Below are 17422 nucleotides of genomic sequence, written 5' to 3'. Positions count from 1 at the left end.
TACATTAGCTCTCCAGAATTTTATTTTAATTTTTTTTGCATTTTTTATTTTATTTTTTTAAATTTCTTTTCAGTATTCATTGTTTTTTACACCACACCTAGTGCTCCATGCAATCCATGCCCTCTACAATACCCACCACCTGGTTCCCCCAACCTCCCACCCCCCGCCCCTTCAGAACCCTCAGATTGTTTTTCAGAGTCCATAGTCTCTTGTGGTTCACCTCCCCTTCCAATTTCCCTCAACTCCCTTCTCTCCATCTCCCCTTGTCCTCCATGCTATTTGTTATGCTCCACAAATAAATTTTTTTAAATTTTATTTTATTTTTTCAGTGCTCCAAGATTCATTGTTTATGCACCACACCCAGTGCTCCACACAATCCGTGCCCTCCTCAATACCCATCACCAGGCTCACCCATTCCCCCACCTCCCTCCCCTCCAAAGCCCTCAGTTTGTTTCTCAGGGTCCACAGTCTTTCATGGTTCATCTCCCCCTCCGATTTCCCCCAATTCACTTCTCCTCTTCTCCTAATGTCCTCCCTGTTATTACTTATGCTCCACAGGTAAGTGAAACCATATGATAATTTACTCTATTTCACTCAGTATAATCTCTTCCAGTCCCATCCATGTTGATACAAAAGTTGGGTATTCATCCTTTCTGATGGCTGTGTAATATTCCATTGTGTATATGAACCACATCTGTATCCATCTGTCTGTTGAAGGATGTCTTGGCTTTTTCCACAGTTTGGAGATTGTGGACACTCCTGCTATGATTTTTGACTTTTTTTTTAAACTTAAGATTACAAAAAAAATAAACTAAGATTACACATGTAAGTGATACCATGTGGTGTCTGTCTCTGTCTGGCTTATTTCACTTAGCAAAATGTCTTCCAGGCAAATTCTTGTGGCAGGAGATTGGCAGATGGGGAAGATAGAGCTAAAAGTTGTACCTTCTACCAACCTTTCCCTAAGATGAATAGGATCTGAGGATCTAATGTACACGGTGCTTGTACTTGATGACCCTGTACTGTATGATTGAAATTTGCTGAGTAGAACTTGAATGTTTCCACACATGTGTATAGTAAGTGAGGGGATGGATGTGTTAATTCACTCTGGGGGGGGGGTCCCTTCATAATGTATACATTGATCAAACCACCACAATATACACTTGAGATATCTTAAAGTTTTGTCAATTATACCTCAATGAGACAGAAATTTTAAAATGAGGAAAATCCTTTCTCCCTTTACCTGAGTGAGAATTAGTTTTTTTTGACAATTATTATTTTATTTATGTATTTGAGAGAGAGACCGTGAGAGAGAGCATGGGAGGGGAGAAGGTCAGAGGGAGAAGCAGACTCCCCGTGGAGCTGGGAGCCTGATGCGGGACTTGATCCCAGGTCTCTGGGATCATGACCTGAGTCGGAGGCAGTTGCTTAATCCACTGAGCCATCCAGGGACCCTAAAAAAACTTTTTAAAAATGTAAATTCAATTAACCAACATAGTGCATCATTATTTTTTGATGTTGGGTTCAATGTTTAATTAGTTGTGTATCACACCCAGTGCCTGTCACATTAGTTTGTCTTTATCCATTCCTCTGTTGAAGGACATCTCCGCTCCTTACAACTTTTGGTTCAGTCTTGTCTTGATAGCTGCTTAATGCCTTTTGCGTACATAGCAATGCATGCTCTCCCTGTTTGACCCTGAATATCTCCAGTGCTCAGAATGCCTCCCAGTGCCTCTCCCAGGCTCCCCCAGCACTAACCTCTATTCTAGGTTCTGTCATGTTCGGTTAATTTCTGAACTTCATATAAGGATACTATGCAGTGGTGCCTGTTGTGACCTGGTCTCTTCTGCTCAACCTAACAATTATGAAGTTGACCCATACTGTTGCATAGGTTGGTTGTTTCTATATTTCTGTCTAGAAGGCCAGTGTTTCCCCATTTCCCCATTGCTGGACATTTGGTTGCCTCCACGTGTTTGACTATCATCAGCTAGAGCTGCCATAAACATTCTTGTTCATGTCTTTTTGGATGTGTGCCTGGGAGGGGAATTGCTGGATCTGTGCATGTGTAGCTCTAGGATTTGTGGCCAGGCAGCTGTACACAGTGGTTGTATGTCTTCACACTCCTCCAGGGAAGGTGTGGTTTTTCTAGTTCCATATTGGTGACAACACTAGATGACCGCCCTTACCATTGTAGCTCTTCCCACTGGGGTATAGAACTCTTCCCCTGTGGATCTAATGGAAATTTTCTGGCGAGTCCTGTTCATGGGCCATCTGGAGAACCTCATGTGTGATATGCCTCTCGAAGTGTTCCAAGCATTGGTACAACTAGGATGTTTTTGTAACAGTCTTTGGGGGCAGTGTTCTGTATACCTCAGTTAGGTCAAGCTGCTAATGATGTGGTTCAAATGTTCTATGTTTTATACTTTTTTTCCTACCTGTTCCCTTAAATCTTAAATCTCCAGTTAATCCCCATTTTATTTCTATTTTTGCTTTATGTAGTTTGAAGCTGTATTACCAGGTTCATAAAATTTTAGAACTCCTCTATCTTCCTGCTGGACTAGTCCTACTATAAAATGTCCTTTGTGTTTAGTGATAATTTTGTCTCTAAATGTACTTAGATAATGTTATAGCTATGCTTGTTCTGGTTAGGGTGTGAACACTGCATTTTTTCACATTAACTTACTCTAAATGTCCTATGCCCTGATACTTATCATGTGCCTTTCAGTTTTAATCCCGTTTGACCATGTTCTTGAGTTAGTATTTATCCCATTTATGTTTCTATGATTGCCAACACCTTGGGGTTTTGGTATGTCCTCTTGCTCTTTGTTTTCCGTGTTTTTACTCTTCCTTTGTCGTTTTTCAAAGAAATTGAGTATTTTCTCTTTTACATTCTCTTGTTACAGTGGCTACTGTAGAGAGTTCAGTATTTATCTCTGACTAGTGGTTTGCCTGAGATGATGTCATGACTGATCAATTCAAGAATCAAGGAGCAGCTGAGCTTTCTTGACTTCTCATCCTTTGTCACCTGTGTCACCATTTCTGTGTTTTACCACATATGTTATAATGTGTTAATATATATTATATACAAATCATTTTAATACAATATGTTGTCAAGTGTTAATATTTTTGCACATTCATCCCCACATTGACCATTTCAGTGTCCCTCTTTGTGTTCTGCCGTACTTTCTTTTTTTTTTAATTTCTTTTCCGCATAACAGAATTCATTGTTTTTGCACCAGTGCTCCATGCAATACGTGCCCTCCTTAATACCCACCACGAGGCTCCCCCAACCTCCCACCCCGCCCCCGCCACTTCAAACCCCTCAGATTGTTTTTCAGAGTCCATAGTCTCTCATGGTTCACCTCCCCTTCCAATTTCCCCCAACTCCCTTCTCCTCCCTAACTCCCCTTGTCCTCCATGCTATTTGTTATGCTCCACAAATAAGTGAAACCATATGATAACTGACTCTCTCTGCTTGACTTATTTCACTCAGCATAATCTCTTCCAGTCCCGTCCACGTTGCTACAAAAGTTGGGTAAAAGTTTGGCGACTGTGGCCATTGCTGCTATAAACATTGGGGTACAGATGGCCCTTCTTTTCACTGCATCTGTATCTTTGGGGTAAATACCTGGTAGTGCAATTGCAGGGTCATAGGGAAGCTCTATTTTTAATTTCTTGAGGAATCTCCACGCTGTTCTCCAAAGTGGCTGCACCAACTTGCATTCCCACCAACAGTGTAAGAGGGTTCCCCTTTCTCCACATCCTCTCCAACACACGTTGTTTCCTGTCTTGCAAATTTTGGCCATTCTAACTGGTGTAAGGTGGTATCTCAATGTGGTTTTGATTTGAATCTCCCTGATGGCTAGTGATGATGAACATTTTTTCATGTGTCTGATAGCCATTTGTATGTCTTCATTGGAGAAGTGTCTGTTAATATCTTCTGCCCATTTTTTGATATGATTATCTGTTTTTTGGGTGTTGAGTTTGAGGAGTTCTTTATAGATCCTGGATATCAACCTTTTGCAAATATCTTCTCCCATTCCATGAGTTGCCTCTTTGTTTTGTTGACTGTTTCCTTTGCTGTGCAGAAGCTTTTGATCTTGATGAAGTCCCAAAAGTTCATTTTCGCTTTTGTTTCCTTTGCCTTTGGAGACATATCTTGAAGTTGCTGTGGCTGATGTCAAAGAGGTTACTGCCTATGTTCTCCTCTAGGATTCTGATGGATTCCTGTCTCATGTTGAGGTCTTTTATCCATTTCAAGTTTATCTTTGTGTATGGCATAAGAGAATGGTCAAGTTTCATTCTTCTACATACAGCTGTCCAGTTTTCCCAGCACCATTTATTGAAGAGACTGTCTTTTTTCCACTGTATATTTTTTTCCTGTTTTGTCGAAGATTATTTGACCATAGAGTTGAGGGTCCATATCTGGGCTCTCTCCTCTGTTCCACTGGTCTATGTGTCTGTTTTTATGCCAGTACCATTCTGTATTGGTGATCACAGCTTTGTAGTAAAGCTTGAAATCCGGTAACGTGATGCCCCCACTTTTATTTTTGTTTTTCAACATTTCCTTAGCAATTCGGGGTCTCTTCTGATTCCATACAAATTTTCATCTGAAAAAGTTTTTAGGTGGTGTGTATATATATGGCTGCTGGTAATGAATTCTCTGCTTTAAAACTTTTTTGAAATTTCCAGCTCTACTGAGGTAAGACAGACACTTAAGTTGTAAGTGATGTTTTTTAAAAAGGTATACAACATGGTGACTTTTAATTTTTTTCTTTCCTTTTTTTACAAAATTTTTTGTTATTCACCATACAATGCATCATTAATTTTTGATGTAGTGTTCAAGATTCATTGTTTATGTACAATACTCAGTGCTCCATGCAACCCGTGCCCTCCTCTCCTCTAAAACCCTCAGTTTCACTTATATGTGAAACATAAGGAATAGCACTGAGAACATCAGGAGAAGGAAGGGAAAAATGAAGTGGGGGGGGTGATCAAAGGAGGAGATGAACCATGAGAGACTATGGACACTGGGAAACAATCTGAGGGTTTCAGAGGGAAAGGGGTGGGGGGGATAAGTTGGCCTCATGATGGGTATTAAGGAAGGCATGTAATGCAATGAGCACTCACTGTTACATGCAAACAATGAGTCATGGAACACTCCCAAAACTAATGTACTGTATTGTGACTAACATAACATAATAAAATTTTAAAAAGTGCCCCCAAAATAAATAAAAACCCTTAGTTTGTTTCTCAGAATCCACAGTCTCTCCTCTTTCCTCTCCCCCCTCTAATTTCCCCTAATTCGCTTTTCCTTTCCTTCTCCTAATATCCTCCATGTTATTCCTTATGCTCCACAAGTATGTAAAACCATATGATTGACTTTCTCTGCTTGGCTTATTTCACTCAGCATAATCTCCTCCAGGCTCCTCCATATTGATGCAAAAGTTGGGTATTCATCCTTTCTGATGGCTGAGTAATATTCCATTGTATATATGGACTACATCTTCTTTATCCATTCATCTGTTGAAGGGCATCTCCGCTCCTTCCACAGTTTGGCTATTGTGGACATTACTGCTATGAACATTGGGGTACATATGGTCCTTCTTTTCACTACATCTGTATCTTTGGGGTAAATACCCAGGAGTGCAATTGCAGGGTCATAGGGCAGCTCTATTTTTAATTTATTAAGGAATCTCCACACTGTTTTCTGAAGTGGTTGCATTCCCACCAACAGTGTAAAAGTGTAAAAGGGTTCCCCTTTCTCCACATCCTCTCCAACATTGGTTGTTTCCTGTCTTGACTTTGGCCATTCTAACTGGAATAATGTGGTATCTCAATGTGGTTTTGATTTGAACTTCCCTGATGGCTAATGATGATGAATATTTTTTCATGTGTCTGTTAGCCATTTGTATGTCTTCATTGGAGAAGTGTCTGTTCATGTCTTCTTCCCATTTTTTGACTTGATTATCTGTTTTTGGGTGTTGAGTTTGAGAAGTTCTTTACAGATCGTGGATATCAGTCCTTTGTAGTGTCCTCTGTGAATATCTTCTCCCATTCCATGGGTTGTCTCTGTTTTAATGTACATATTGACTGTGAAATGATAACCACAATCAAGTTAACTAACACCTCCACCTCACAGAATTACCTTTCTCCAAGTGGTGAGAACACTTAAAATCTACTTTCTTGGGACACCTGGGTGGCTGAGTTGGTTAAGCAGCTGCCTTCAGCTCAGGTCATGATCCCAGCGTCCTGGGATCAAGTCTCACATCAGGCTCCTTTGCTTGGCAGGGAGCCTGCTTCTCCCTCTGCCTGCCACTCTGTCTGCCTGTGCTCGCTCTCGCTCCTCTCTCTCTCTCTCTCTCTCTCTGACAAATAAATAAATAAATAAATAAAATCTTTTTAAAAAATCTACTTTCTTAGTGAATTTCCAGTATATACTATTAACTAAAGTTACCATGCTGCACATTAGATCTCCAGAATTGTTCATCATGTGACAGAAAGCTAGTAGCTTTAGACCAACATCTCACCAGCCCCTGGCAACTCGGTGTGGGATTGGAAACATCTTTTTTTTAAAGATTTTATTTATTTATTTGAGAGATAGAGCGCGCATGCACACATAAGCAGGGGAAGCTGTAGGCAGAGGGAGAGACTGTCTCCCCACTGAGCAAGGAGCCCAAAGTGGGACTCAGTTCCAGGACACTGGGATCATGACCTGAGCCAAAGGCAGCTGCCTAACTGATTGCACAGGAGTCCCTGGGAACATCTTTATTTTACCTTCATTTATAAGTTTCTCAAATTGCAGTTAACAAACAGTATAATATTAATTTCAGGTGTACAATATAGTGATTCAACATGTCCATACAACACCCAGTGCTCATCACAAGAAGCACAGTCCTTAATACCCATCACTCATTTCTCCCATCCCTCCCACCTCCCCTCTGGTTACCATCAGTCTGTTCTTAATAGTTAAGCATCTGTATTTCTTCATTTTTAGAGGATATTTTTACTGGACATGTAATCTAGGTGGGCAGTGTATTTTTTTTCTTTGCAGCAATTTAAAGATGTCATTTCATTGTCATTTTTGTACAACAGATAATGTACCTGTGTGTCTCTTGTGTTTTAGAGAGTGCAGTGAGGTGACCGATCAGTGTAGAGTAAGCTGCTCTTTCCTTCACCTGCACCAGCGCTGCTCTAAGCACTGGTGGTGCAACCCAGAACAGACACCATCTCTGTCCCAAGGAGTTTACATTCTTCCACAGCTGAGAGATAGAGAAGTGTACAAACACTGGTAGCAGCAGAAACAGGTGCTACTGGGAGAGAGCAGAACAAGTGTGTAGATGTGTTTTGGAGGTGGTGACATCCTGGCTTATGGTTTCAACTCTATTCTCTACAGGTTCTGTTCTGTGGATGTAACAGTCCCTGGGTGGAGCTAGAAGTCTTGTGTGTTGGGCAAGATGAGCTCCTCTGTGAATGTCTACATCAACAATGGTTCCTGTGATAAGCTGCTGTCTTACCTGATGGGCCTGGATCAGTCGCAGCTGGAGGAATTCAAGCTGTGCCTCCAGTCCCCAGAGCTGCTGCTTGGGAACTTCCAGAAGATCCCCTGGGCAAAATTGAAAGCCAGTGATCCTGTTAATCTGTTAAGTCTGTTGGGTGAATACTTTTCAGAAAGGCAGATATGGGAAGTGACCCTCAGCATCTTTGAGAACATGAATCTGACTTCATTGTGTGTGGAAGTTAGAGCAATACTGAATGGTGAGTGGGTCCACAGGAGGGATGGGGGGGGTACAGAGGGACATCTGCTTTGTGCTCATACGAGCAAGGAGATTGTTGGATTTTTATGGGGCCATGCCAAATTGCTGCCCCTGAAAAATCCCCCTGCTGGGCTATGAAAGTTTCAGGTAAAGGTATGAAGGCTACAATGATTGGGAGCTCTAGTCTGGAAGGGAATGGTGATTCTAAGCAGAAAGCGGAAACTGAGAGGTATACTCAGTTGTTGCAAACCTTCTTTTGAAAATACAGATTACCTCCTGGAGGGGAGGTGGGTGAGGGGATAGGGTAACTCCGTGATGGGCATTAAGGAGGGCACATGTTGTGATGAGTGCTGGGTGTGTCACACAACTGGTAACTTATTGAACACATGTCTGAAATTAATGATGTACTATATGTTGGCTAACTGAATTTAAATTTAAAAAGAGAAAATACTTCTTCCAATGCAGCTATAGTATTAGGGAATAATTGAAGTGTAACAGGAATTTCATGTTTGCTTATGCAGGATTATTTTTCCTACAAGGGAAACACTAGGTAAATGCCAACACAACAAAATAAGGGGTGCCTGAGTGGCTCAGTGGGTTAAGCCTCTGCCTTTGACTCAGGTCATGATCCCAGGGTCCTGGGATCAAGCCCCACATCAGGCTCTCTGCTAGGCAGGGAGCCTGCTTCCACCTCTTTCTCTCTCTCTGCCTACTGGTGATCTCTGTCAAAAAAATAAAAATTTTTAAAAGTGCATCCAGCTGAGCCAAGCCATGAAGGAATATACAAAATGTACATGCACATATACACCTCAAACATCTACCAGCTACCCTAGCACAAGCCACACTCACCCAAAACTTACTGTCTGATTTTAGGTTGCTCGTTCACCTTCACAGATCCTCACAAGCTGTAACACTTCCCACACCTGCAAGCAAATGTCAGGCACTTTTAAATTATTGTTTGATTGATTGATTGATTGTGTTAAGTTAGTCACCATAAAATACATCATTAGTTTTTTTAAAATTTCAGTGTTCCAGAATTCATTGTTTATGTACCACACCCAGTGCTCCATGCAATCCATGCCCTCCTTAAAATCCATTCTCCATAAAATACCACTCTCATGGGTATAGCTCAGTGGGAGAGCATTTGGCTGCATAAAATATTACTCTCCATGGGGGAAAAATGATAGCCTTCCCACTGAGATCAGGAACATGACAAGGATGCCCACTCTCACCACTCTTGTTCAGCATAGAACTAGAAGTCCTAGCAACACCAGTCAGACAACAAAGAAATAAATAGGTATTCACCTCCCCTTCCAATTTCCCTCAACTTCCTTCTCTCCATCATGAGAGACTATGGACTCTGAAAAACAATCTGAGGGTTTTGAAGGGGCGGGGGGCGGTGGGAGGTTGGGAGAAACCAGGTGGTGGGTATTGGAGAGGGCACAGATTGCATGGAGCACTGGGTGTGGTGCAAAAACAATGAATACTGTTAGGCTGAAAAGAAATAAAAAATTTAAAAAATAGGTATTCAAATTGGCAAATAAAATAAATAAATAAATTGGCAAATAAAAGGTATTCAAATTGGCAAAGAAGAAGTCAAACTCTCTCTCTTTGTGGATGATATGATACTTGATGTGGAAAACCCAAAAGACTCTACTCCCCCAAACCACTAGAACTCATACAGCAGCAATTCAGTAATGGGGCAGGATACAAAATCAATGTACAGAAATCAGTTGCTTTCTTATACACTAACAATGAAACTGTAGAAAGGGCAACTAGAGAATCCGTTCCATTTACAATAGCACCAAAACCCACAGGATACCTTGGAATAAACCTAATTTATTTTATTTTTATTTTTTAAGGTAAAGTGCGTGCTGTGTTTGTGGAGGCACTGCAGTGGCTAGCTAGTGCCTGGTGTGCTGTTGTATTGGGTAGTTATTTACTGGGACAGTGATGTGTTTCATAACTGGTTAGCAAGTATGAAACTGTGCTACTATTTTTGTTGGAATCCTTTTTCTGAATGTATCACTGATCTCATTTTCCTGTAAAATAAAAACCCATGTGGTTTTTATCCCGTTTTCTTTCTGCAGTGAGCCTTAGGAGCGCATATGCCACTTGATGGCAGAACCAGTTGTCTCTGAGACCGGTACAAAATCGTCCTAACTTTTGGTGGTATCTGTTATGAGCCAGGCATCGATCCTGATGCCTCCTGTGCATTTGTACGTAGTCTTTACTATGCTCATAAGATGTAGTGTTGTCCCACTTTTGCAGACAAGGAAACGGTCCAGAGCTCAAGTGAGTTGCCCAAGGTTACAGAGCTGGTGACTTGAACCCAGGTAGTGGATCTCCAGAGGCTCTGTGCTTGACTGTACACAGCTTCCCTTGCCCCAGAATGAGGGTATGAGTTCTAAGCAGTAGGGATGGGAGCTGGAAATATGATATTTCCCAAATTGGAGATTCCGAGTCTTAGAAATTCAGGCTCTATGGATCTTTAGGTAGGCAGGAGGATGGGGTGGGGATGAGATTTCACTGTCTACCCACCGCCCTTTCTCCATTCCCTCCCCACTCCCCGTCTTCCCCCTTCATTTGAAATCCCTCATTTACTCTTGTGTAGAATGGGCAGGTGTTGAGCAGAGAGCTAGAGAGTGGCACCTAGAATCCTTAAATCCTGTTGTTGACTGTCGATCCCAGAGGGAGGCGTGTGCACAGAGGAAAATGTCATTTAAGGAAGGACCTCCTTCCTGGCCACTGGTCCTGTATGAGTGCTGTAGAGCCAGACCTGGCACATTGGAAGAGCCCATTCTTCCTCGTCCTTATTTGGCTCCCAGGTGACCTGTGGGGGGGGTGTGGCATATGGAGGACCCCTCGCCAGCAGGAAAAAGCCCTAGACCACATCATGTCCTGGCAATGTGAGCGATGATACAAAGATCCAGCAGGTCAGGATAGCTTCCATTTCCCCTTGGCTCCATCTTCTAGGAAATACGGCATAATGAGAGTGTCTGTGCTTGAACGATGCTGTGTTAGGAGTACGTGAATGCATGTGTGTCTACAAGTGCATGTGTGTTATCTTTCGGGGGCCCTGGGTTTAGGTTTGGTGTCAGAATGTCAGGATTCAAAGCCTCGCCCATCTAACCAACTATAACTCTGGGCAAATGACTTACCACTGAGCTCTCTGTTCTCTCTTCTTGAAAACCTGACCAACTGTACCTACCTCTGCATTTCTAGGATGAAATGCTTAGAAGATGAGAAAGTTTTCACACATTTGTTTATCTTTGGGGTACTTTTCTCTGGATTCCAGGTGCTAGTTTGAGACCATGCCAGATGGCCTGTATCAGAACTGGGAATGTCTTTGTCCTCGCATGGCACCTATCTTCCACCCTACCCAAGATTGTTCCGACAGATTTTGGATAGGTGAATCTGTTATTTCCCTGCAAAAGGGAAGTCAGGACTGGGATTTTTTTAATCATTTTTTAAAATTTATTTTCAGCATAACAGTATTCATTGTTTTTTGTACCACACCCAGTGCTCCATGCAATCCGTGCCCTCTCTAATACCCACCACCTGGTTCCCCCAACCTCCCACCCCCCAACCTCTTCAAACCCTTCAGATTGTTTTTCAGAGTCCATAGTCTCTCATTGTTCACCTCTTCTTCCAATTTCCCCCAACTCCCTTCTCCTAACTCCCCATGCCCTCCATGCTATTTGTTATGCTCCACAAATAAGTGAAACCATTTGATAATTGACTCTCTGCTTATTTCACTCAGCATCATCTCTTCCAGTCCCGTCCATGTTGCTACAAAAGTTGGGTATTCATCCTTTCTGATGGAGGCATAATACTCCATAGTGTATATGGACCACATCTTCCTTATCCATTCGTCTGTTGAAGGGCATCTTGGTTCTTTCCACAGTTTGGCGACCGTGGCCATTGCTGCTATAAACATTGGGGTACAGATGGCCCTTCTTTTCACTCCATCTGTATCTTTGGGGTCAATACCCAGTAGTGCAATTGCAGGGTCATAGGGAAGCTCTATTTTTAATTTCTTGAGGAATCTCCACACTGTTCTCCAAAGAGGCTGCACCAACTTGCATTCCCCCCAACAGTGTAAGAGGGTTCCCCTTTCTCCACATCCTCTCCAACACGTGTTGTTTCCTGTCTTGCTAATTTTGGCCATTCTAACTGGTGTAAGGTGGTTTCTCAATGTGGTTTTAATTTGAATCTCCCTGATGGCTAGGACTGGGATTTTTTAAAAAAGGAATTGTACTTAAATTCTAGGCTATGGTGTTGGCTCTTTTCGTAAGTGGCCCCAAATAGATCTAGAGCCTTCAATTTAATGTATCTAGATATAGAGTGTGGCAGCAAGGCTATAATCTGGAGGGATCCCCTCACTGGGTTTATGTGCAACAGAGGAATGCAATGTGTCATGTAGTTGATGTACAGGTAAATGGAGCTAGTGATGAGGGGATGATCTTAGCTTATTGTGCTTTGCTCCTAAGATTCCCCATTCAGTTTCCCTATTGTTAGGAGAGCTGACCCAACCCTGGACAGACGCCACAGGTAGGCTCTGTGAGGCTCCTCAAAATTGGATTTTTTTTTTTTTTTGGCCAGGTTCACCATGGTAGAGAGTGATGGGTGGTAGTGGTTCAAAGGAACATGCAGCATGAAGAAGCAGCCCAGGTCCCAGCTAGCTACCCAGATCACGTCCTGCAAACCTTGACAACCAGTGGAATTATAAATGTTAGAGCCATGTCTCCGTTAGAGCTGTTATCCCTATGGGACATTGGCTCATAGCAGCTAAGCAATGAACAGTAGAATAAGTTATTGCTGTGTGAGTTAGACATGGAAGGGGCCCTTCAGCTCATGAGGAATGGGGCATTCAGAGTGGTTTTGTGGGATATATATAGAGAGGGTCTTGGTTTAGAACCCAATTCTTCGTGCTTTTATTTTTATGGTGCTCTAGTGTGCAGAAATAGAATGTTTTCTATGTGCTGGGCATTCTACATACTTGGGATAAGTAAGCAAACAGAGGCTAGCCATTGTGTCCCTCCTTCAGTGGGGTGAAGAGAGGTACTGAAGGTAAGAAATAAGTACACTATATGGTGTGTTAGGAGGTAACAAAGGGAATGGAAAGAGAAAGGTGAATAGGGAGAGTCTTGGGTGTGTGTTGTAGGGATCAGGTGCAGTGCTAATCAGGACTACCCAGCACCATTGAACTAAAATTTGAGCAAAGACTTGGGAGAAGAGACAGTGGGTCATATGAATGTGGGGAGACAGTGTTCCTGATGGGGGGATGGCTGAACCTAAAGAACTTGAGTTGATGGAGCTGGGGGATGTGATTCCTTTGTCTTCAGTCTCAGGCTTGTCAGGGCAGTCCTTGGCTCCGCAGAGAGCATCCATCACTGGCCATTTTCAGCCTGGGTATCTCAATATCCCACTATCACTATTTGTTGCAGAGATGACACAGTCATGGGAACCCCAAGATCCAAACCAAGAAGCAGCAGAGATGCTGGAAGAAGAAAAAGGTTTGTATGCTACTTCATGGTGATTGTGGACAAAATTGCTTGATGGGTCATCCATTTTGTTGGGTCTCTAATTGTCATCACCTCTGAAATTTTCTTCAATTTATACCATTCCCCACCTGTTATGCATTGCTGCTTATTGAATAATAAGTTGCTGTAAACTGGGTAATTTCTGACTCCACTGTCTGTTCTTAGATACCAGTGTCTGCTTCTGGACATTGTGATTTTGTTGCATTAACAGGTAACTGTATTTTTTGGGTACCAGTTGATTGTTGGAGGTTTTCATGTTGACAAAGTAATACGTGCAGCTATGGAACAGGCTTGGTTTTCTTAAATATATGTACTGGTGTATAATCCAGAAAGAATTCTAGAAACCTAAAACTTGTAATGAAAAACATCAATCCATTGCTCAACCCTTGAGTTCTGTAGAAGCAACTATATGCTACTCTTGGCTGCCACTTCACTATTTCTATGTTCATAAAGGGGATAACATACACTGCAACCTCTCGGTTTTTCTTTTTTCTTCTTCATTAACATATAATGTATTATTTGCCCCAGGGGTACAGGTCTGTGAATCATCAGGCTTACACATTTCATAGCACTCACCATAGCACATATTCTCCCCAGTGTCCATAACCCAACCACCTTCTCCCTAACCCCCTCCGCCCTAGCAACCGTCAGTTTATTTCATGAGATTGAGAGTCTCTTATGGTTGGTCTCCCTCCCAATCCCATCTTGTTTAATTTTTTCCCTCCCTGCCCCCATGACCCCCCACCCTCCCCCTCAAATTCCTCATATCAGAGAGATCATATGGTAATTGTCTTTCTCTGAGTGACTTATTTCACTTAGCGTAATACCCTCTAGTTCCAACCACGTCATTGCAAATGGCAAGATGTCATTTTTTTAGATGGCTGTATAGTATTGCATTGTGTGTGTGTGTGTGCGCGCACACGCTACATCTTTTTTTTTTTTTTAGATTTTATTTATTTGAAAGCGAGAGTGAGAGAGAGCATGAGAGCTGAGAAGGTCAGAGGGAGAAGTGGACTCCCCATGGAGCTGGGAGCCTGATGTGGGACTCGAACCCAGGACTCCGAGATCATGACCTGAGCTGAAGGCAGTTGTTTAACCAACTGAGCCACCCAGGTGCCCATAAGCCACATCTTCTTTATCCATTCATCTGTTGATGGACATCTAGGTTCTTTCCATAGTTTGGCTATTGTAGACATTGCTGCTATAAACATCCGGGTGCACATGACCCTTTGGATCACTACATTTGTGTCTTTAGGGTAAACACCCAGTAGTGCAATTGCTGGGTTGTAGGGTAGCTCTATTTTTTAAACATTTTATTTTTTTAAAAATTTCTTCTCATACACTATGGAGTATTATGCCTCCATCAGAAAGGATGAATACCCAACTTTTGTAGCAACATGGACAGGACTGGAAGAGATGATGCTGAGTGAAATAAATCAAGCAGAGAGAGTCAATTATCATATGGTTTCGCTTATTTGTGGAGCATAACAAATAGCACGGAGGACATGGGGAGATGGAGAGGAGAAGGGAGTTGAGGGAAATTGGAAGGGGAGACAAACCATGAGAGACTATGGACTCTAAAAAACAATCTGAGTGTTTCAAAGGGGCGGGGGGGTGGGAGGTTGGGGGGAGCCAGGTGGTGCGTATTATGGAGGGCACGTATGGCATGGAGCACTGGGTGTGGTACAAAAACAATGAATTCTGTTACACTGAAAAGAAATTAATATAAATAAATAAATAAATAAATGTGTATGTATATACAAGGAAAAAAAAATTATTCTCAGTGTTCCAGAATGAAGACCACATCTTCATTATCCATTTGTCTGTTGAAGGGCATCTTGGTTCTTCCCACAATTTGGCAACTGTGGCCATTGCTGCTATGAACATTGAGATACAGATGGCCCTTCTTTTCACTCCATCTGTATCTTTGGGGTAAATCCCCAGTAGTGCAATTGCAGGGTCATGGGGTAGCTCTATATTTAATTTCTTAAGGAATCTCCATACTGTTTCCCAAAGGCTGCACCAACTTGCATTCCCACCAACAGTGTAAGAGGGTTCCCCTTTCTCCACATCCTCAATTTTTAACTTTTCGAGGAACCTCCATACTGTTTTCCAGAGTGGCTGCACCAGCTTGCATTCCCACCAACAGTGTAGGAGGGTTCTCCTTTCTCTGCATCCTCACTTACATCTGTTGTTTCCTGACTTTTTAATATTAGTCATTCTGACTGGTGCGAGGTGGTATCTCACTGTAGTTTTGATTTATATTTCCCTGATGCTGAGTGATGTTGAGCACTTTTTCATGTGTCTATTGCCCATTTGGATATCTTCTTTGCCAAAACGTCTGTTCAAGTCTTCTGCCCATTTTTTGATTGGGTTATTTGTTCTGGGTAAGTTCTTTATAGATAAGTTCTTTATAGATTTTGAATACTAGCCCTTTATCTGATAGGTCATTTGCAAGTTTCTTCTCCCATTCTGTCTGTTGTCTTTTGGTTTTGTTGACTGTTTCCTTTGCTGTGCAAAAGCTTTTGATCTTGATGAAGTCCCAATAGTTCATTTTTGCCCTTGCTTCCCTTGCCTTGGCAATGTTTCTAGGAAGAAGTTGCTGTGGCTGAGGTCAAAGAGGTTGCTGTCTGTATTTCCAAGGATTTTGATGGCTTCCTGTCTCACATTGAGATCTTTCATCCATTTTTAGTCTATTTTTGTGTGTGGTGTAAGGAAATGGTCCTGTTCCATTATGCTGTCCAATTTTAGGCTATCCAGTTTTCCCAACACCATTTGTTGAAGAGACTGTCTTTTTTCCACCAGACATTCTTTCCTGATTTGTTGAAGATTAGCTGACCATAGAGATAGGGTCCATTTCTGGACTCTGTACTCTGTTCCATTAATCTATGTGTCTGTACCATACTGTTTTGAGGATTACAGCTTTGTAATAGAGCTTGAAGTCCGGAATTGTGATGTCAACAACTTTTTCTTTTTTCTTTGTTAAAGATTTTATTTATTTGACAGAGATCACAAGTAGGCAGAGAGGCAGGCAGAGAGTGGGGTGGGGGAGCAGGCTCCCTGCTGAGCAGAGAGCCCTACATGGGGCTCAATACCAGGATCTGAGATCATGACCTGAGTCGAAGGCAGAGGCTTAGCCCACTGAGCCACCCAGGAGCCCCTGGTTTTCTTTTTCAACATTCCACTGGCTATTTCTGGTTCCATAAAAATTTTAGGATTTATTCCATTTCTTTGAAAAAAATTGATGGTATTTTGCTAGGGATTGCATTTAATGTGTAGATTGCTTTAGGTAGCATAGACATTTTCATAATATTTGTTCTTCCACTCCATGAGCATGGAACATTTTTCCATTTCTTTGTGTCTTCCTCAATTTCTTTCATGAGTACTTTATAGTTTTCTGAGTACAGATTCTTTGCCTGTTTGGTTAGGATTATTCTAAGGTATCTTACAGTTTTGGGTGCAATTGTAAATGGGATCGACTTCTTAATTTTTCTTCTGCCTTGCTGTTGGTGTATAGAAATGCAACTGATTTCTGTGTGTTGATTTTATATCCTGACACTTTATTTCTGTATGAGTCCCACCAGTTTTAGAGTGGATTCTTTTGGGTTTTCCACATAAAGTATATCATCTGCAAAGAGTGAGAGTTTGACTTCTTTGCTGATTTGGATGCCTTTTATTTTTGTTGTCTGACTGCTGAGGCTAGGACATCTAGTACCGCGTTGAATAGCAGTGGTGATAGTGGACATCCCTGCTGTGTTCCTGACCTTAGAGAAAAGCTCTGTTTTTCTTCATTGAGAATGATATTCGCTGTGGGTTTTTCATAAATGGCTTTGATGATATTGAGGTATGTACCCTCTACCCTACACTGAAGAGTTTTTTTTTTAAGATTTTATTTATTTATTTGTCAGAGAGAGAGAGAGGGAGAGAGAGCAAGCACAGGCAGACAGAATGGCAGGCAGAGGCAGAAGGAGAAGCAGGCTCCCCGATGAGCAAGTAGCCCGATGTGGGACTCGATCCCAGGACGTCGGGATCATGACCTGAGCCAAAGGCAGCTGCTTAACCAACTGAGCCACCCAGGCGTCCCAGCACTGAAGAGTTTTGATCAAGAAAGGGTGCTGT

General features: G+C 42.1%; 1 protein-coding gene across 1 annotated transcript in view; it reads left to right on the top strand.

Moving 5' to 3' along the window:
• Positions 1–7457: 7457 nt before the first annotated feature.
• Positions 7458–17422, top strand: part of NLRP13 (NLR family pyrin domain containing 13) — a 37928-nt gene continuing 27963 nt past the window's right edge. The window contains exon 1 of the mRNA XM_047709788.1: positions 7458–7758. Within this exon, the coding sequence (XP_047565744.1) occupies positions 7458–7758 (301 nt within the window). The remainder of the gene's footprint in view (positions 7759–17422) is intronic.

The sequence above is a fragment of the Lutra lutra genome, chromosome 17 (assembly GCF_902655055.1).
Source record: "Lutra lutra chromosome 17, mLutLut1.2, whole genome shotgun sequence".
Lineage (NCBI taxonomy): Eukaryota > Metazoa > Chordata > Mammalia > Carnivora > Mustelidae > Lutra > Lutra lutra.
This window is presented reverse-complemented; position numbering and strand designations above follow the sequence as displayed.